The 22,095-nt window shown below is 44.9% G+C and overlaps 1 protein-coding gene across 2 annotated transcripts in view; it reads right to left on the bottom strand.

Annotated features, from left to right (window-relative positions):
* Window positions 1–1,630: 1,630 nt before the first annotated feature.
* Window positions 1,631–22,095, bottom strand: part of LOC109444539 (inhibitor of carbonic anhydrase) — a 55,150-nt gene continuing 34,685 nt past the window's right edge. For both annotated transcript variants that reach the window (XM_074312858.1, XM_074312857.1), the window contains 11 exons: window positions 20,000–20,178; window positions 18,498–18,669; window positions 17,451–17,593; window positions 14,960–15,050; window positions 13,745–13,801; window positions 11,681–11,836; window positions 7,843–7,984; window positions 4,988–5,052; window positions 4,138–4,322; window positions 2,677–2,863; window positions 1,631–1,839 (listed from right to left, as the gene is read on the bottom strand). In XM_074312858.1, coding sequence (XP_074168959.1) covers window positions 1,805–1,839; window positions 2,677–2,863; window positions 4,138–4,322; window positions 4,988–5,052; window positions 7,843–7,984; window positions 11,681–11,836; window positions 13,745–13,801; window positions 14,960–15,050; window positions 17,451–17,593; window positions 18,498–18,669; window positions 20,000–20,178 — 1,412 coding nt within the window. In that variant the 3' untranslated portion in view covers window positions 1,631–1,804. The remainder of the gene's footprint in view (window positions 1,840–2,676; window positions 2,864–4,137; window positions 4,323–4,987; window positions 5,053–7,842; window positions 7,985–11,680; window positions 11,837–13,744; window positions 13,802–14,959; window positions 15,051–17,450; window positions 17,594–18,497; window positions 18,670–19,999; window positions 20,179–22,095) is intronic.

Here is a 22,095-nt window from a genome sequence, read left to right as displayed (position 1 = left end):
ATAAATATTAAAAGAATAATAAGGAAGTATTTTGAACAATTTTATGGCAACAATAGAGAATTTAGATGAAATATGCGAATTCCTTGAAAAACACAAATTTTGCAGCTCTAGGTTTTCACTGGTTCTTTGTTAAACCTTACATTTTTTTCTTTGTTATGTTCATGTTTTCATTTAAATCCTTGGACATATTTGGGCAATGAATTGTTTAAAGTTCATTGTCTGAATACAATCATCTCTGTGGTTTCTAAGTGCGTTTCTATTGGTTGATTTTTCTCCTGACTCTAGGTCACATTTTGTGCTTCTTTGCATATCTGGTAATTTTTGCATTTGATGCTAGACATCATATACATTACATATTTAATATTTAGATTTGTTGTCTTCCTTTAAAGAGTATTGAGGTTTATTTTAGAAGGTAGTTAAGTTACTTGCAGATTAGCTTGGTAGTTAAGTTACTTGCAGAATGAATCTACCAAGGCTAGTTTCATTCTCAGTAAGGGCAGTTACAGAGCAGCCTTTAATCTGCAGTAATTTTAGACCCATGTCCAAGGTATGACCTTCAGTGAAATCCTTAGGTGTTCAATGAGGTCTCTTCTCTTTGGTTGCTAGGTAGATGAATGAGTCCTAGTCCTGTGTGAGCTCTGGGAATTGTTCAGCTTATAGGTCTCTCACAGTTATTCTTTGGCCAGCCTGATGGATTTTATATGCACATGGAGATTAGTATTTCATCAAAGACTCAAGGAGACGCTTATCAGATCTCTTCTGCATCCAATCGCCTTGGCTTTCCCAAGCCCCTATCTCTGTTGCCTCAAGGCAGTGTGATGGACTATCTTGAGTTCCTCATCTCTGTGCTAGGATCTGGAAGTTTGCTCTAGGCAAAAAGTAGGATCATCATTCTGCTCACCTCTTCCCCTTCCCTTCTTTTAGGGATCACAGGCCTGCGTTGTTATTGTTCAATGTTTGAAAACAATTGTTTTGTATATTTTGTCGTGTTTTTTTACTTGTTTATGGAAGGAGGGCAAGTCCTGTGCTGGCTACTCTTTCACAGGCAGAAGCAGAAGTCCACACTCATAAAACTGACATTTGACAATATGTAACTTAGGTTCTCATTCAACAACATTCACTGAGACACTACCATAGGTTGTAACTATGATAATAGTAGATATGGCAAAATCTCAGATAAGAAACTGAGTGTAAATCACATTTTCAGGAAGTTGACCATAAAAGGGTCGTAGGAATGGATGCTTACAGCACTTTTAATATTTTTCAATTAGTCTGAACCAGGAGTTTGATTCTACTTGACACTATGAATTTTAAATGTTAAAATATAGTTTAAAAACAAACTTATTCCTTATCCTTTGTTTTTATTATGTAAGTCCTAGACACTACACACACTGATGCTTTTTTACACATTTGTAATCACCACTCAGACTCTTTTCACACAGATTTATTGCATAAATTATATTTAAGTGGCTTGACTCTTGGGTAAAATAATCAAAGAGTAGGGAAGGAAGTTGAGTTTAGTCTTGTAGAGTTCTAAAAAAGGTACAATTTAATAGATGTTAAATTCAGAAGCACAATTCTAGTGTAAAGAAATGATTTTCAAATCCCAAAAATATGAGAATTAAGGAAATTTTCTGAGAAGATACAATAATTTTTATTCATTTCAATTTTTGCATCAGTTAAAGCACATAATGATGAAGATCACTGATGATAACACAGACCCACATGCAGACAAGTGACAATGTGGCCCCACCATATTTGCAGCCTCTGAGCATCTCTGCAGTTGCCTGACTTTGATTAGTTTTTAATTTCCATGGAATGTGCAGACGTTGAGAAGTTCTGTGAAGAACAACATAAGAGAAAGACCTTCAGGCACTGCCTGTGCTTACTAAACACAATTCTGTTCTAAAAGTAAATGATAGGTAATAAAGTTTTTTAAAAACTCTTCTCCTTCCCTCTCTCCCTTCTCTCTCTCTCTCTCTCTCTCTCTCTCTCTCTTTCTCTCTCCACCCCCCCATCGCTCTTTCCTCAGTGATGTCAGTGCTATCCTTAAATACTTATATTTTCCTTCCTTCCTGCTCTCATCATCTCCAATGCACGATATATAAAAATTCAGGCATACTCCAAATAATTTGATTATCTAAGCTCTAACTTTACTTTTCCAACTTATTTCTTTTTGAGGCAGTTATGCCATTCTCATATCTACACAGCTAGAAATGGTCTATTATAGTGCTAATTAGGCTTTATTTATTTGTTTCTATTAATATTATTTTTTATATTTTACTTAAAAGTCTTTGAAAATTGGTCATCTGAGTGGTATATACGTGTCATTTCCCAACCTTCTCCCTACATTGGAAGAGTTCACACATACATTTACATTTTATTAGCAAAAAAAGGAAATACATGTGGAAACAAATTCAATTTCCAAATGATGTCAAGTTCTATTGCACTCTCTGTCTCCTTCAAATATTTGGCCTTTCCAGGTAATGTCGTATACTATTGTCTCATTGAGTCACTTCATTGACAAGTCCCAATCCTCCCGCAGGCCCTGGGGCAAGCCTTCTGAATCTCTGTGTTCCTATTCGTGCTGGCCCAGGGCCTGGCACACAATTGTCCTTAATACACACGTATACCTGACCCCAATGTTATTGTTCCTCAGTGTTTTATTCTACTCACCAGAGGGTAAGCATTGTCTCACGTTAGCAATATCCGTAAGATACTCTGGCCCTAAGTATTTTTGATAAGTTGTTTTGTCCTGAAGGTTAGCCAAACATTCCGTGTCATCACTGAAAAGCAGGTCCTTGGCTGAAGATTTGAACAACTGGAACATCATATATTCGAACCCGTTTCTTCCAAAGAGCTCCTGGGTCAGACAGACAGACAGTGAGTGACCAGTTACACCAGGGAGCACAGGGTTGTGTATTCTAATTCAAAAAACCTGAGCCTACTGGACTGTTCAGTTCCAGCTCTTGGGAAACCTGGGATACAGCAACAATTTTGGAGACAACATAATAAAATGACAAAAGTTACAGCCTCTGGATTCAAATGCTGGCCCTACCTTTTCCTTGCCATATGACTTTAGGAAAATTCTTTACTGAGCTCAGTGAACCTCAGCTTACTCACTTGTAAATGGAGATAATAACACCAAAGAGTGAGATAATAATGCATGTAAAGAAAATGCTAAATAGAAAGAGCTCCAAGTTTGCCACTATATCACTATTCTGCCAATCACTGCCAGATGTTTTCAACTTTCTGGGTTGCAATTGTAGGTCTGCCTACTCCCCGGAGCCCTTGCTACCTTACCTGGATCTGCACCAGGTACGCAACCATTTCCATTTCTTCCTTCCCCTCCCCTCTCTTCATTTGTCCATTTCCCTTGTAACCATGGGGGGAGCTCACCCTGTACGGGACCCATCCCTTCAAAAGTCCATGACCCAGAGCCTCCGGTTTTGCCAGCTCTTCCTGGATAGTCCTTTAACTGGGATGTGTGGGCAGCATATGTTAAGACATGGATTACTGGTCGAAGCACCCCCAAGAATGGAGTGTGCTAGTGCAAAATGCAGATGAGGGTTTGGGTTTTCCTTACGATCATTTCATTTAGGCAGCCCACTACTCCACAAGCTCAGCCCTTGTTGGCTGCCTCTTGAGGTCATAAATGGAACGTCGGCTTTTTAAGTTTCATAAAGCCCCAAACAGTGCTCAGCCTGCCAGGTTCAGGAAACACAGTGGCATCTATAGAGGTCAGGTAGAGTAACTTCCATTCTGCTTTTCCCACATAGAGCTCAGCCTAGTGCAAAGGGCACCGAGCTATGTCCCTTATTTCTGTGATAGAATAAGCCCAGGAGGTACCATGACACTGCGCAGAGAGTCAAGTGAGTCTCAGGAAGACACTTCAGATGCCCACATGTTGGAGGCCTTTCCAGTCCACTTTGATATCCTAGACAGCCCCGGATCTAGAAGTGAACACTGCCTCTGGCCTTCCGCTTTTTTCAGAGGCAAGGCTGCCAGAATCAAGTTCCACTGCCCAAGGAGAATGAGTGTGAGACTTGGCTGGGGTGTGTCTGTGCAGATCTGCCAGTGAACCGAGCATTTGGTTGTGGGGGGTGGAGAGGGGTGGCGTGGACTGAATGCCCATACCTGTTGGTTGAAGAGCATTCTGCGAACAAAATCCGCCTTATCTTCCCTTGAGACCACAGCATGATTTGGGACTCTGCCTAGGTGGCAGTTCTGAGGCTCAGTCACTGGCTTCCTGGTGCCATCGAGGCACAGCAGCTGAAAGTCTTCCTTCTTCAGATTGTTAGCCCAATCTTCAGGGTTCTTTCCTAGGGAGAGAGAAGCCAGGACAGCTGACGGCTTTCATCCGGCGCCCTCACCGGGCGGATGTGACCATGAAAAAGCACCAGTGTGTGGGAGCATCACAGGAAAACAAAGTAGCACCGCTTTTAAGATAAGAGAGGAGAGAGACATTCATAAACTCATAACTTTATAACCTGCTGGTTAGTGCTATTTCAGTCCTTTTAAAGGCAAAGCTTTCTTAAACAGGCATGAAAAAGCACTAGCCAGAAAGGAAAAGATTGACAAACTAAACTATGTTAAAATGAAGAATGTCCGGTCATCAAAAGACATCAAGAAAGTGAAAAGACAAGCTTTTTCCGAGATGGACAAGATATTTTCAATACATGTAGCTGTCAAAAACTTGTATCCAGAATAAATAAAGAATGCCGGTAAGTCAAGGGAGCCAGGCCCTCGCAGACAGACTGTGATCCCCCGCATGTCTGTCAGCTGCTTGAAGGCCAATGTGACAACCTATCCTGTTGAGTCTGACCAGACGTGAGGATTTTCTCATTCCCTAAGTAAAAAATGTTCGGGCAAAAGTCACTGGAGTCTGATAGACTTAATAAACTCCCTAGGTTGCCTCGCTGGGGAGTGATGTCCTATGAGAGACTCAGATTTTTCCGATGGAGGAAAGGACAGCAGAGGCACGTACCGTCAGTGTTCTGCAGGACCGTGGGGTGCTTCACAAAGGCCACGTCTCCCTTCTCAACCAGACACCTGCACGGCAAAGGTCAGACCAGTGAGAAGCATCAATAGGAGTGGGACGGAGAGATACTGAGAGGGGATCACGCCCTCCCCACCCAGAGCCATTTCTCTCCCTCACCCTATTTCTTTCCTTTAGCCCCCCTTCAAGCAACCCCAGAACTGAATGAGCATTATCATCTGCCTCGGATGTATCTGCACCTAAGTACTGAGGTAGACCAGAGACCTTTCTGTTCATGAACTTGACCTGGGTATTCCTGTTTTCCTTTCTGTCCTCTAGCCCTGTGGTTCTCAAACTTTGAGCTGGGATCAGCAGCATTGACACCAGCTGGGAACTTGTTAGAAATGCATATTCTTGGGTCCCACCTCAGACTCTACTGGATCAGAAACTTCAGGGGGTGGGGTCCAGTGATTTATGTTTTAACAAGCCTTCCAGGAGATTCTGATGTGTGCTCTAGTGGGAGAACCACTGCTCAAGACAGCCACCTCCCCACTCTATAGAGCAATGGCTTCAAAAACGTCTTCCCACTTCCCACAAACCTCTGTCTCTCCACATACCCTTCCCCAACACTCCCAGATGTGCTCCTGCTTTCCAGAGAAAGCACAGAAATCATTACTGGGCTTTCTTTCAGCATCCCTCTGCCAAATCTGCCAGCCCAAGTCTCCAGTGCTTTTCTCCTGCCCTCCAGGTACAAAGAAAGCAGGAAGGTCTCCCTCCCAGCAAAAGTGTCCGGGTGCCGTGCATCCCATCCCTGCTCACATTCTCAGGCACTTTCTGCTATACTTGTCCTGTTTCTCTATATAATTGGGTCCTCTCCCTGTTCACTAGGTCCCGTGTCGATGCCACACTGCCCTCAGGATTGTGAGAGAGAGATGCCTCTCTCCCCCAGTCAGTCTAACACCAAAAAGGAATCATTGCACTTACTACCAGCACCCCTTCACCCCACCCTCACTGACTCACTATTGAATCTGCTCCCACCAGAGTCACCAGAGCCAGCGACCAGTTTGCATGTTCATGTTATTTGATCTCTGAAGTTCTTCCTTTCCCCAGTGATTTGGAATGTCATCTTTGTTATAGACCAAACATAATATGTTCATGCATCTGTCTGGGAAGTCTGTTCTCTTCCATTGATTTATTCGTCATTCACGCACATAAACCAGCCTGTACTGATCACAGTATTGTAGACTTTCTTATATTGTATTATAATGGATTTTTTATATCTAGGAAAACAAATTACTGGTGTATAATTTTATTTAAAAATTCTTGGCTCTTGTTTGGTCTACCAAGCTTTCATACTTTTTTGAGAACTGACTCCCTCTACCGTCATCCTCTCAATCACTCTGGTCACAATGGAAGAAGCTACCACTTTACAGTGCAACTTCACTGCACTGTGAGTTGTGTGAGCAGGAAGCTTTCACCTGAACTGGGCCACACACATTTCCCGCCTGTAGACTGAGAAACAGAGAAAACCACCCTGCAGGAAAAGAGAAAATGAAGCACACGGGCAGAAGGAGAAAGAGAGACAAGAGAAGCAGAGTAGGTCCCTTTATACTAAAAACTCATTCATTGTTTATCTAGAATTCTAATTTAACTGGATATCCTGAATTTTATCTGGCAACCTTCACCATAAAGTGTCCTAACCAGCTCCTGAGGCTCAGGTCTCAGCCCCTACAAGGAAGAAGCTCCCAGAACACCTGTTAAAATATCCCCCTTGGCGTAAGACGGGGTTTTTCACTAGCAATGGAAGGAGTCTTTATACATTTTGTTAAACAAGATAAGTAGACAAAATGTGTAGTATTCTAGAGAGTGATAAGTGCTATAAAAAACAAAGCAAGAAAGGGGGATATAAAGTATTGGTGAGAGAGAGAGAGAGAGAGAGAGAGAGAGAGAGAGAGAGAGAGAGAGAGAGAGAAATTATAGAGTGGCCAAGAAAGACTTCCCTGAGAAACCCTAAAGATAATGAAGGAATTAGCCATGATGTTATGAGGTGGAAGAGCACTCCGGATGAGATAAGAGCAGGTGCAAAGGTCCTGAAGCAGGAGTGTGCCTGGTGTCTTCACGGAACAGCTGGGACGCCAACGTGGCTGGAGCAGAGAGAGCCGGTGGACAGATGCAGAGGATGAGCTCACAAAGGCGCCTTGTAGGTCAAAGAAGGACCCTGACCCTTACTCTGTGTGAAACGGTAAATTACTGGAGGGCTTGAAGCAGAGAAGTGTGATGCTCTGTTGATATAGACAACACACACCAAGGTTCTGACTTTTTTCCAAAAGGAAGAACGGAGTTGCCTTTAACCGAAATGGAGACAACTACAATGGGTACTCACTTGGGTGGGAGTATGTGAAATTACAGAAGCTCAATTTGGTACATTTAAATCCGAGATGGTGACTAGAAATCCAAGTGAAATGCCCAATAGGCAATTGGATATATGACTCTGGAGTTTCATCTGGAGTTTTGAAGAGACAGTTGGACAGGAATGTAAATTTTGATTTGAAGCTGGGGCTCTGAAAGTTTCCGTGACTTGTCTACAATCACACAGAGAAAGGAGCAAAAGTAGAACCAGGGTTGTGACCCTGCACCCAGCATCTTGCCTTTCCCCAGGTGCCCTGACTTAGCTGGGTCTGCAGGACATGCTCCAGCAATGGGCTGCACTTGAGTTCTTGGAACCACTGGGAATTTGCAGTTGTTTCCAAATTCTGGCTCCTCCTAAATGCAGCACCCAGATGCTGGGATGATGAAAAAGGTGGAAAGGCAGGAAGTTCAAGGGGTTGGTGCCAAAGAGGAAGGTGGTGACAGCCAGTACTCGCCTGAATGCTCCACTGGAGCCGTAGTACCGCTCATGGCTGTGGGGAGCACATGTGTGGGCTGGGTTGCTGCCTCCGCTGCACAGGGCACACAGGCTGGACTCTGGATCAGAACCAGGGGCACAGCTCTGACTGAAGAACTCATCTGTGCAGGAGGAAACAGGAGGTCAACTCTTCATGCCTGTGTTAGCGAGAAAGCTGCAGATTTTGTTCTGGAATTGCCTGAATGATGTAAAGACACATTCAGGTATTTGGTACCATATTATTTGAAATAAGAACCTTATAGAATAAAAATAAAAAAAGGTTGTAGCTGAAGCAAAGTAAAGCAGGACTGGCTGAAGTTGGGACAAGGGCCTGTGCTCACAAAAGTCCACTCCATCCCAGCCCAGGAAGGGCAGACACAGATTTAATCCTGAAAGAGTGGACAAAATTGGAAGTCCTGGCTGGTGGAACCTGTCCCCCATGCCTTCTGACTTCTGCTGCCCTGTCCTTCTTTAAAAAGTCTGCCCTTATGACTCCATATCCAAGAAGGGGCCTGAGAGGCCCAGCCACCATGCCCTGTGCTGGGCTCCGGGGCACTGGGGTGAGGACCCAGCCTCCTGGAGCCCAAGTTTGTGGGGTGACAGTCATGACTCAAGTAACCACATAGTGAATTCATTTCCCCCTTGCTCTGGGGGGAAAGAATCTGGTTCCACAAGCTGCAGATAATGGAACCAGGGGCAGGCATGGGAGTCAAGAGGAGGCCTCAAGCCAAGGGATGAAGAATTAACAGGAATGACTCAAGTGAAGGGCGAAGAAAGCAGCACCGGCAAAGGCCTAGCGCCAGGGCTGGAGGTGGGGGACAAACTGCAGGGAGCTTAATGCAGGTCACTGGGGCTGGACCACCCACAGCAAGAGTGAGTGGGGAAGGGCCGGGGCCAGACCACACCTCCTACACCTTTGTGTAAATTTTGTTCTTTATCCTTAGAGCAATAGGGAGCTTCTGCAGGGCGTTAGACAGTGCTGGACCAGGGGCAGTAGGCAGGATATAGTCACATCTGCACTTTGCAAAGAATGGTACGGCAACGAGGTGGACAGAATCCAGGGCAGGTGTGGGGTTCATGCAGCTGGCTACTGTAATAGTCAAGGGGAGACGAGGACAGTTTGGACTAGAGTAGCACAAAGGGGCTGGACATAGGTGGAGGCAGGAGAAACTGACATCACTGGTGATGGATGGGTGTGTGGGGGATGGCAGCTCCCAGGTTTCCAGCTGGGGCAGCTGTATGGGACTGTGGGCTCCTTCACCAAGCTAGGCAGCTCGGGAGCAGGACCAGGCTCAGCAGAGATGATGAATTCCATTTGGACAGGTTGAGCTTAGTGTGCTTTAGAGATACCTAATAGGTAACGTCAAACAGGCAGTTCAATACATACAAGTCTGGAGGTCAAGGCGAGATCTGTGGTAGGTATAAAACTGGATATTATCAACATACAGACATGATATTAATAATAGAGGTAGCAGCAAACATTTATCTAGTGCTTGCTGTGTACGTATCTTTGTACGTACAATATTTTTTTAGATGGTATTTGAGGCTGTAGGCATGGATGTGAGTGCTTGGGGACTGAGTTTGGAGTGGGGGAAAAAGTTGCTTTAAGCAACTCAAACATTTATTAACCAGGTTGGGAAAGGGGGACTTTGTAGGGATAGGAGAAAAACCAAGCCAATGTGTTTTCACAAAAGCCAGGAAATAGAGTTTTAAGGGGATTTGAAGAAAGAGGTCATGGAGAAAAGGACTGAAGTACGCCCTTCCAGTTAAGCTACTTGGAGGTCTTGGTGGCCTTGACCAGAGTTCTTCCTGAGGGATGATGCAGAAAGCCAAAGGGCAAGGAGTGGAGCAGTGGGTGGGAGGTGAGTGGTTCTGACCATGCTTGTACGAAGTCTGACAGTTAAGGGGAGGAGAAAGAAGGCAGGAGCTGGAGGACAATGTTGGGAGAGTGAGGATTTCTAAAGATGGAAGACGTTGGGCATCCTGACATGTTGAAAGAAATTGTTGGATATACTAAAGGGAGAAGTAGTACCTGAGGGTGTGAGGCTCTGAGAAGGGGAGCAAGAGAGGGGCCCACACCGAGTGCAGGTAGAGGGACTGGCTGGGCTGCGGAGGGAGGCTGAGTGGATGCAGCCATCCGGAGGTCACAGGGCTGGTGTGGGATGTTGAGGGGGAACCTGTCTAGTGGACTTAATTGTCTCTTGAAGGTGCAGATGAGATCATCCGCTGAGAAATAGTGGTAGATGGGTGTAGGACGGAGGTGTGTGTGGACAATCAGGACATTAGGATAATTATTAGGAAGTGTGGGGTGTGCAGAAGAGATACACTGGGGGTGCCCCTGAGTGCCAGGGGCCCACTAAGGACAGCAGCTGGAGCATTTGCAGTTGAATGAACTACTTTGCCCTCTGATGTTCTCCAGCCATGTTCAGCTGCTCAAGAGCAAAGGGAAAGCAGAACAGGTAATGGGGTTCACACAGGGCTGGCATTTGTCAGATGGCGGGCAAAGCAGGGGAGCAGGTAGGTATTGGCAAGAGTGTTGCTGAAATGACTCATACAGGAATCTAAGAGAGATAAGAATGAAACTGAACAATAAAGCAGTCAAGGTTTTCAATTTAAAAAAACAGTTTGTATGGGAAAACAATTCTCTCTCTCTCTCTCTCTCTCTCTCTCTCTCTCTCTCTCTCTGCAACCCCAGGCTTCTTCCCTGAGCCAGCTGCAAAACATAAAGAATAAGGTGCACTTCTCCCAAAAAGCCATACAAACCGCCAACAGATATATGAAAAGATGCTCAACTTCACTAGCTATTAGGGGACTTCAAATCAAACCCATAATGAGATACCACCTCACACCAGCTAGAATGGCTATCATCAATAAGACAAATAATAACAAGTGTTGGGGAGGTTGTGGAGAAAAAGGAACCTTCATACACTGCTTGTGGAATATAAATTGGTACAGCCACTGTGGAAAACAGTATGAAGGTTCCTCAAAAAAAAATCAGAATACAATTATCATATGACCCAGCAATTCCTCTTCTTGGTATCTACCCCAAAAATCTGAAAACATTTATCTGTAAAGATATGTGTACCCCTATGTTCACTGCAGCATTATTCACGGTGGCCAAGACATGGAAACAACAGAAGTATCCCTTGATAGATGATTGGATAAAGAAGATGTGGTATATATACAATGGAATACTCCTCAGCCATAAGATGAAATAGTGCCATTAGCAACAACATGGATAGATCTTGAGATTACTGTGCTAACCAAAATAAGTCAGACAGAAAAAGTCGAGAACCACGATTTCACTCATATGTGGGATATAAAACTGAAAGAAATGAATGACAAATGAACAAAAACTCACAGACAGAGACAACAGTTTAGTGGTTAGCAGAGCATAAGGGGGGGGAGGAGGTAGAAGAGGTTAAAGAGGGTCAAATATATGGTGATGGAAGCAGAAATGACTCTGGGTGGTGAACATACAATGCAATATACAGATAATGTATTACAGAATTGTACACTTGAAACCTATATAATTTTACTAACCAATGTGACTCCAGTACATTTAATTAAAAAAAGAGAATATGGTATTTTTCTGAGATCTGCCCTTTGGGCTGATCCACTCCCTTGGAAGCAAGGAGGTGAGGAGAAAGGGGAGGACATGCTCAAGGAGATGTGACACTCGCCCACAATGTGTGGCCAGCCCTTGGCTACAACACCCTTTAATGCCATTCCTTGCCATTCACTGACCTGAATTCCTCCCCTACACAGGCACAGGCCCAAGGAAGGGGTGGCCACACCACTTCCCAGAACACACTTACCAAATTTACAGGACCCAGTTTGGTTGTATATTAAACCCATGGGGATGTTCCAGCCTGCAGAAGTGCCAACTGCAGTATGGCAGGACTTCTTGCCTCGGAGAGAATTCCAGGTGAGGTCGGCATCTGACTTCTTCACCACTGCCACAACGTAGTAACCTTGCAAAGGCGATACCGAGATGCAATTTCAGTAGCTCCAGGGCCCTCTAAAAACGTATTCTAGAGCTGCTGCGGCCAGCCCCTGCCAGCTACTCTCTCCAAGGACGGGGAACAGCTTGAACTCCTCACCTCACTCTAGCAAAAGACCCTGAAATAACTGTCATTATAGGTACTGGGCCAAACAGACTGACACTACTGCTCCAGATATGTCTACATACACACATTCACAAATATTTACGCACACACTTCATACTTTTTCACTTGAATCCTGCTATCCGTTCTTAGTTAGTTTCTTCTTTTGCAATGATATCTTGTGCATTCCTTTTTGCTGCAGTAGAAATAGATATAGCCCTCTCATTCTACGTATTGGCTGACTCTAAGTTATGCCTCACTGCTCGGCAGTATTATATTTTAAATAATCCCCCTACTGGTGGGCATTTGCACTGTGAAGCATTTTTCCCTATTACAAACCACATATCTATATAAATCTTTGCACATATGCGTGTGTACCTCTTTAAATATTTCTGTTGACTAGAAGTCCAAAAGAAAGAGCTTTAATGACTTCTTTTTTAAGGTTACATCTCTGAGTAACAATATAGATGGACCTAGAGGATATTATGCTAAGTGAAGTAAGTCAGAAGAGGAAGATAAACACTGCATGATTTCACTTATATGTGGAATTTAAAAAACAAACAAACAAGCAAAACAAAACAAAAACAGACTCACAGAAACAAAGAACAAACTGATGGTTGCCAGAAGGGAGTGGAGTTGAGCGATGCATGAGAAAGATGAAGGGGAATAGAGTCAATAATAGTGCAGTAACTTTGCACGGTGACAGATGGGGACTAGACTTATGTGGTGAGCACATGGCCGAGATATATAAATGTCGACTCACTACGTTATACACCTGAAACGAATATAATGGTGTATGCCAACTATACTTTAATAAAAAAAATTTAATTCAAAAAATGAAAAAAGAAACTCCAAATCCAAATGAGTACCTGTTTTTCTCTCAAGATTCTCCTTCGGAGTTGCTTTCAAACCTTAATGTGCAGCAGAACCAGCTGCAGGGAACCACCTCTGTGTTAAGACAGAGCAGTGGTCCCCCATCCCTGAGTCTGACTCTGGATCTGGGGTGGGACCCGAGAATTTTCATTTCCAACAAATCCTCGGTGGCGCTGATGCAGCTGGTCCAGGCACTGCACCAGATAGAGAACCACTGCTCTAGCTACTTCCCAAGATTAGGTCCTTCAGGGACAGACACAGATGGGAGAACTTGTCACCTGGTCTCCTATTCTAAAGACGAGGTCGACTCCCCTGCTATTGAAACCCAGCCGGCTAAAAGCTAAAGGGTTGATTCCATTTTTCCTCATCTCCCTTAGCAGGCTGGCCTCAGAAATGTCAGGGCTAGGCTCTTGTCCCGTGTTGACCTTCGTGCACAAACAGGCAGGCAGCATGTGACAAAGAGCAGTGTGGTTGGTCAGGAAGAGCATGGGGCTTTCAGTGACGCCTCCTCTTTTCAAGTCCAGGTACAGTCACTTCCTGGCTATGTGGCCCTGCTCAAGTCACAGTCCCTGAGCCTCAGTTTCCCCAACTACATAACATGGGACAATGATGCCCACATACTACAGGATCACTGAGAAGAACAAACGGGAATAGTGCAAGCAGGAATCCTTTATGGATGTAAAGTGCCCTACAAGTAGCAATTATCACTACAGCTTCATAACAGATTTGCTTCTTAACAGTTAACTGTGGAATCTCCTCCTCTTTCCCCTCATCCTCCTCCTCATTTTTTTTTTTTTTTTTTTACAACTCTAGTAACTTTTGTTCCTTTTTAAGGCTCTCCTCACCCTTTTCCCAAGAATGGGCCTTTACCTTTGAGCTCCAGTGTTATTGAGTCTGACTCACCTTCCACAGGTGTATTCACACACTTGGACCCAAGCTCCCTGTTGCCATCGCTAGGTACTAAAAAGAAAAAGAAAAACAATTGCAGTGCATGGCATGAAATTCTCACATTACTCAATTGAAAGCTATGAGCTTCTCAATCACAGCAGTTAAGAATAAATGAGGAGAAACCCCAGCTAAGCAGTTTATCATTGGTCATCAACAAGCTAAGATCTTGCAGTCCCATCTTACCATCATTCCCCTCATCGTTGCCATTTGAACATCAAGTTCCATCCCAGAATGTCCCCAATACTCAGACATATGCAGAGAAAGAAAACAAGATGCCCTTTGAAGGGGGACAGAGGCCACCAATGGTCTTGGCAAAGATCCTTTTGCATTTGCGGTGTGATCCAAGTCATCCCAACATCTTTCTGCCCTTCAGAGCTCTGGACTGTGGCCGAGGTCACTTAGATTCTTGCTATGTCAAAGGGGAAAGAACCAGTCCATGGATTCAGAACGACCTGGATGCAGTCTTTATTCTACCTTGAATGTATCATTTAACTTCTCTAAGCCTTAGTTTTTACATCTATAAAATGGACAAATTTGCTTCACACAAGGGTTTTGTGTTTAGGGATAATGAATGGGTTCTCACTCATTGCCTAACAGATGAGGTGTTTAACAAATGATATTGGTAAAATCCTCTTTTCCCTGGCTTTATTTTTTCATGGGATGGATCCCCACTAAAGGGACCTTATGGCCCCACCCCTCAGTCCTCTAGTGCAGCTGGTGTGAGTTAATTTTGGATTAGTAAATTTGGCAAAAGGATTTAGGGACATGTCGCTCAGTCCCTTCTTTCTTTATTGAAGAGAGTGGGGAGAGGTGGTTTAGAGCATCTCACCTATGTTTTCCTCTGTCCTCAGCCCTGGGGTAAGCCAACAGATCTGTTCTCCTGAATTAGTGGGCACTTTGGCAAGCCCTGCGGCCAGCTCTACACCATGCCGTCCCATATCACTATTTCAGTAATAACGGTATTATTTTGATCTCTTTTTGTCTAACTCCTGTGTCTATAGCTTAATTGGTTCTGACATTGGGGAAGGCAGATGTTATCTACTGGCTTCCTACACTTCAACAATAGTTATTATTATTATTACCTCAACAATGAACTAAATTCTTTCCTCATCTTTTTAACTCCACAGCCCAGATGGAACAAAACAGAGAGAGATATTTCCCTCCACTTACTGTAGTTCTCTGCCAGGACAGGCACCAGACCACACTTGCCCGCTGTGTAGATAAACCCTCCATCTAAGCTCATGGCGTCAGCTTCTCCTTTCTGAAGTAAGAAATAAATCAATAGCACAACAGTGAGGCTGTTACCCTGTCTCACTGACCCTCTGAGGTTTCCATCTCGTTGGCTTCATGTCACATGTCCTTGTGATTAACCAAATCATGGGCCACCCAAAGCTTCTGCCACATAAACATGGGTTTAGAAAACTAGACATGCATTTGGCCTGTTGACCCAGGAGCAAGAGCCAACCCAGGTCCTGGTTCCTGGCCATCTCTGTATCATCTCGTGGGACCCAAGCTGACTGCTGGACGTGCCCTCACTATCCTTACACTGTACCATGTCACTCAGCGAGCCACATGGCCAGACTCAAAGGCTGCATTAATCTGTTCCCGTGGAACACGTTTCCTTCTGTACGGCAGAATTCAATTCTGTTCCCATAACCCCATTAGCATTGTACTCAGAGCCCTGGCACAGCAAAGATTTTCAATAAATAATTAATTCATCTACTTAAATAATTCATTACAGGCATACCTTGGAGATATTGCAGCTTGGTTCCAGACTACCATAATAAATTGAATATTGCAATAAATCTAATGTCACAATAAAGTGAGTCACATGAATTTTTTTGGTTTCCCACTGCATGTAAAAGTTATGTTTACACTATATTATAGTCTATTAGTGTGCAATATCATTATGTCTGAAAGACAATGCACACACCTTAGTTAAAAAACACTTTATTGCTAAAAATTGCTAACCCTCATCTGAGCCTTCGGCAAGTCGTAATCTCTTTGCTGGTGGAGGATCTTGCCTTCAATCTATAAAAAACCCGATATTTAAAAGCACAATAAAGCAAAGCACAATAAAACAAGGTATGCCTGTAATGATTAACTTACAATTTTAATCAATGAATTTTTCCAATAGAGCAAAAAATGTATACCTACAGTCATAGGTAAGGTCATTGAGTAAAAAAAAAACAAAAAACAAAAAACCCACAGAGACACATACGCATTCTTTGCTTTTGACCTGTTAAGTGCCTTTCTAGAACTCTGTTATTTAAGACAGTAGTAACTATAGGAGGAGAAACTTGCCGAGCCCTTACTATGTGCCAGGACCTTTTCTAAATACTTTGCAGTGATTACCTCATGTATTCCTCACAAACTCCAACAGGGTACATACTATAATTTCCCTTGTTTTATACATTAGTAAACTGAAGCAGAGAGGATTAAATAATGTGTCCAATAGATGGTCACTAAGACTTAAACTAAGGTAGTTTAATTCCTTAGCTTCTGCTCATAAGCACTATGCCACACAGCCTCCGGGATCTGACTGCTCCAAAGGACACATCCCTAAATATTACTCTACATACATTGTTTTCATTCATAAACTAGTGAAAAATCTCCCTCATAGGCTTATCGTGAGGGTTAAATAAGTTAATACAAGTTAAGAGGTCATAAACATGCTTGGCATATAGAAACTCCACAAATATTAGCTGTAATTAATATTAAAGACATACTAAGAAGTAGTGCCAGGTAAAGAACAGTATCTTCCCTCCCATATTATCTATAATAGAAAAGGATTTGGAAATAATTCAAATATAGACATTTAGAAATTGTTTAAACAGATTGAGGTGGACTATTATGCAGCCACTAAAACCATTTTAAAGAAGGTGCATCAACTGTGCTCAAAACTTTAAGTAATGATAACAATAGCTAACATTTATTGACTGCTTACTATATGCCAGGCAATGCTACGAGCATTCAAATTCATTTAATCCTTATAGTTGACAAATTTAGGAGACTATAAACTGCAAGATCTTAATCTTACGGGTTGGTCCCAGGGAGGTTTACCAAAATCTCCTTAGGATCTCCTTTCCTAAGAAAGACTGTGTGTCTCCTAAGGTTGTCAAATTTTCAGTGTTTTACTTACAAATTTATTTTTTCTAACCACAAAAGTATTACCTGTTGACAGAGAAATGTAATGTTAGTGACAACTTCATAACTCAAAAATTACATGGTGATGATCTCCGAGTTAGGAATTTGTGAATGATATCATTTCTTTTTCATTTCTCTTCCAGCATGTAATATTTTTATCACCAGGAAAAAAATTAAAATTTCCATTAAAGTACTGACATGGTTGATTTGCTTCCACAATCCATAAGGGCGCTGACTTCACCCTAGCATTTCACCCCACTTCCTGCAGGTCCTGGCAGGACACCACTCAGAGCTCCCTGGCCTAAGCACCAAAGGAGGCTGGGCCTTGGGCTGGCTCTTTTGTTTCTGCCCAGCCCTGAGCTGGAGGGGCCCGTGGGATGGAGGGGGGCAGGGGGCCGCCCACAACAGTTGCATGTCAGCCTTGAAGCTGATGGGAAGATATCTGGGAAGAGGCGGCGGAAGCGCCTCGTGTCTGGGAGTCCGAGCCCAGCTGTGGAGGCAGGGCCCTCCTTACGGCAATGGCAGCGATGCAGTCCTCCACGCTCTCCTCCGAGGTACACCGTAAGGCAGCACCGCTCACGGCACTCCAGTTCTCACACTTGGCCCTCTCTTGGGGGCCCACTGCGCACCACAGCACCCTCTGGGGCTCTTCCGCACCTAGTACAGTTGGAGAAAAGACCTGGGGATCCAAAGGAAGCTCCAAGATGGGTTTGGGGCGGGGGGGGGGGGGGGGGGGGTCTGTGCCACTGGTTGCAGAGGGGCTGCCTAAGGAGGTCTTCACTGACAGCAGCAGAGTCTCAAGCCCACATCGACGCTCATTCCTGCTTATCGCCTTCCAGGAGAAATGAGGAACTCGGTTCTGAGAAACAGCAGTGAAGGCGGAGCAAATCCCTTCCCTCCTGACCTCACCTCCTCAGGCATCGCTGCCCCCGGGAGGCCTCTCTGAGCACCAGCCCAGCTCAGGGCCTTCTGGGGTTTCGGGACTAGGTTCTCCCACCCAGGGAGTGTTCCTGGTTGGTAGTCCTGTGTTCTGTTCTGCGTGGGCCTGCTTGCTCTCCCCTCACCCAATATCTTTGCTCACCACTGTATGCCCACCTCCCACACAGTGGCTTCTGTAGATGCACAGTAACTGTTGGTTGACTAAATGGAAGAGAAAAAGAGAGAAGGAAGGAAGAAATGAACCGTAGGGATTGAGAAGAAGGCAAGAGCTGGATTAAAACCATGTGAAATTCTAGTTCTGCTCCTGATGGTGGCAGAGGCCACGTTCCCACTTCAGTTTAGGATGGGCTATTTCCCTGCCAAATAGACCTGTTGTTGGGTGGGGCAACTCTGGTTTAATACAAAGAAGCCAGAACCATCATTACTTCAAGTTGTCTGGAACCTGAAGGTAAGTTAGGCCTTTCCCCAGCTCAGCAAAAAAACCCCTCATTAACCCAGTGCAGTGGTTGGGTCCTCTGGGCTCTGCAGGCTAGTGAAGGCTGAGTGAGGTGAGGCTTGCAGGTACCAGGAAAGCCTCCATGACCCCTACCCTGCCCCGCTGCCCTCCCAGGACCTTACATACCTCCCCTTAGATGCTGAGTGGCAGCAAAATACTTGTATCCCAGGTACAGCTTGGCATCCATCTTAGGTGGGACTCTTAAAAACCCATGGGTGGCATCTGTAAACATCAGGTCCTTCCCGTGAGGAGAGCCAAAGAGCTGGAATCCTGCTGACTTGTCTTTTCCAAAATTTTCCTGTTAAAAGGATAAAAGAAACAGTGAAGGAGGGAGGCTGGCATAGACAGGCAAAGGGAAAACAAACCCAAAACCAGACAAGGAAAACCAAAAGGAGAAAAGAGTGAACACCTGTGAAGACATTGGTTCAGGCCCTCTGCAGCCCGTATGGCTCATGAGGTTCTCAAGTCTCTCTCTAGGGAAGGCTTTGCTCAGATCCCAGCTTGTCTGCTGTGTGCAGACTCAGGGAAACTGCCAGGAGCTGCCCCCCCACCTGTACGAAAGGGTTTGGGGTCACCATGGGCAGGGCAGCTGCCCTTCTCCAATGCCGTGTCCCCACAGGGTGGTCGGTGAAAGGCTGCCTCAGTTCTGGCCATCTGATTACCCCAAGTGGTCTTCACTTTGGAGCGGCTGGTGATCTAGCACCCTGCCATCGAGGTTGGGGTCAGGTGTCCTGGGCTCCTCTCCCGTCCCAGGCCTGCCACTGAAGGATTTTAAGCACTCCTTTCTCCCTCTGGACTCTGGCAAAACAAAGGGCGCTTTGCCTATGACTCCTGCTGACTGACTGGCCCAAAGCTGCTCCTGATTGTAGCTGAAAACAGCACCTACCCACACGCTCTTTCCAAGATCTGTCCGCTTTGTGCTTTTGCAGTGGTTCTGCATGAAATGTCACCTGCTGTCTTTTCTGGCAACCCCCCACACTTCTTTGGGGTGCACACAGCTTATTCCCCAGGGCCCAGTTATCTTCTCAGATACATACTGTAAATCAGTCCCTCTGACCTCCACAAAGTACATAATCCATGTCTCCAAGGTTATGCCACCCCATCTGGTAAGAATTTGTATGTGTCCACATCTGTCTGTGAGCAACTCAAGGGCAGGTCTTTGTCTAGTTCATCTGTGAACCCCCAGTGCTGAGCAGAGAGCACTGAAAGGGATGGGGTGATGAATGAGGGCTGGCCAAGAGAGACTGCCGCCAACTCAGGGCAGAGAGAAGAATGGAGAGCAGATCAAAAGCCAAAAGGATAATAGGGGGATGCTTCCTGGAAGAGAGGCAGCTGCACTGCGTCCTGAGGGCCAGTTTAGAATGGAAAAGAACACTTGGGGCAGTGAGGAACTTCTGTAGTGTCTTGGGCCTACAGGGTCCGTGATGCCAGGTGAGCATTTCATGGCCTCTGCTGTCCATAACATACACAGACTGAGTGGCTTTCAGTGTAGAGGACGATGTGGAGTGTGGTTCTTGCTGGGTCCTGAACCCAGAAGGACTTGCAGAGTGGCTATAAGAGAATGAAGGAAAATGCCCCCAATCCAAGCAGAGACCCCTAAACCGGAGAGGAGCTGGTGGATTTGGTACCTGGGCCTGGCTGAGAAGCTCCCAGATCAGGTCTTCCTTGCCACCCACACTTCTGGCCACCACAGCATTGGAAGGGACGCTGGACAGGTGGCACTCCTCATATTTGTCCACCGGCTTCCGGGTATTGTCCTTGCAGAGCAGCTCATACTGGTCCCTGTCAGCCTGGTGTGGCAGGTTCTCTGGGGGAGGAAAGCCCAGAGGAGCCAACTGACTGCAGGCAGAGCTATCAGCTGTGGTCCCCCCTCCTCACTGAATCCCAAACTGTTTGACCTTGTGGAGATAGCTTTCTAGGCCCAAGATGGAGCTGCTTCTATCCAGGGTCCCACGTCAACAAACTGAAACTTCGATAACTTTCATGTCCCTGTAAACGTTCTGCTTGACTAGAAAGGCAGTATCCTGCCCGTCCTCAAGCATCAAGCCAGCTCTGGCTTCTTCCTTTGTTCCTTTGCACCCACATAAGGTGGACTCTGTGGCCCCAGTCAATCCGGTGTTTTCTGTTGGTCTCTTTTCCTTTGTCCTTCCTCCCATTTTGCAGTTCCCCACATGGAGACTGCCTGCTTCAGGAAGTGTTCATAAACTCTGTGTACATCACCTAAATTGTCATCTTTAATCATTCTTCTAACAGCCCTAAGAGGACTGAAAATGAATACTTTCGAAAAACATTTTCTACATATGAGAAGCCTGAGGCCTTGGGAGATGAAATGACTGGTTCTCGCTGCAGACTGACATGGGTGGGGAGGCGTGCTTGGCATAGGGACCTCCCACTGCCCCTCATCCCTAGGGCTCTGCTAACAGGAAAGGTGACAGCAAGTATTTACTGGGCACTCCCAGCACAACAAGACTGTGCTGAAGACTCTCCATGCTGTGTGTCATTTAATCTTCATAACAGGCAGGAGAGGCCAGTGATGTGACTCCCATCGTAGAGAGGAGGAAACAGGTTCAGAGAGTTAAGGTAACTAGTCAAACTCTCAGCAAGTCTGAGGTTGACACATCGCCATGCTAGGACAATCCAGGTAACCCATTTGCAACGCTCCCCTGAGGGCAGAGCCTGCTGGGAAAGGTGATGGAAGAGTTGAGGGATAGACCAAGGCGTAGGGACCCAGTCAGGGCACTCTACAGGTACAAAGAAGGACCAGAAAACCTTGTAAGGCAAACAAGCTCTTCGGTTTTCCTTGTGTAGTTACTACCATGTTTCTCCGAAAATAAAACCTAACCAGAAAATAAGTACTAGCATGATTTTTCAAGATGCTCGTAATATAACACAAGCCCTAATGCGTCTTTTGGCGTGAAAATTAACAGAAGACCAGGTCTTATTTTGGGGGAAATACGGTAGGGCTTATTTTATATTACGAGCATCCTGAAAAAAATCATGCTAGGGCTTATTTTCCGGTTAGGTCTTATGTTAGGGGAAACACGATAGAAGGTGTTCTTGTTTGAATTGTGTCCCCCCAAATTCATATTTTGAAGTCCTGATCCCCAGGACCTCAGAATGTGACCTCATCTGGAAGTAGTCACTGCAGATGGAATCAGTGAAGATGAGGTCATACTGGAGCAGGGTGGGGACCTACTCCACCCACATACTGTGGGGACACAGTATGACTGGTGTCCTTATAAACAGGAAATTTGGACACAGACGATGCACACAGGAGGAACGCCACGTGAAAAGAAAGACAGAGATTAGGGTGATGTGGCTACAAGCCAAAGGATGCCAAAGACTGCCAGCAAACTACCAGAAGCTGGGAGACAGGCATGGAACAGATCCTCCCTCGTAACCTTCACACAGAACCAACTCGGACAATGTCTTGATTTTGGAATTCTAGCCCCTACCACTACGATACAATGAATGTCTATGGCTTAAGCCACCCAGTTTGTGGTACTTGGTTATGGCAGCCCTAGCAAGCTCCTATAGAAGATCTTTGAGGTAGATAAAGTCTTATTGAAAGTGGAGTACAATTAGAGTTCTTGAGAATGGTTATAATTTTAATTAGGTATATTGTACAGAAAATACATTTTAAATCCATATATTAAAATTCTTTTAAACGATTTAGTAACGTTAGAATTACATTAAAAGGATCAATATGACCCAACAGTTTCAG

Source organism: Rhinolophus sinicus, linkage group LG10 (assembly GCF_036562045.2).
Source record: "Rhinolophus sinicus isolate RSC01 linkage group LG10, ASM3656204v1, whole genome shotgun sequence".
Classification (NCBI taxonomy): domain Eukaryota; kingdom Metazoa; phylum Chordata; class Mammalia; order Chiroptera; family Rhinolophidae; genus Rhinolophus; species Rhinolophus sinicus.
Note: the sequence above shows the minus strand (reverse complement) of the source record. Positions and strands in the feature narration are given on the sequence as shown.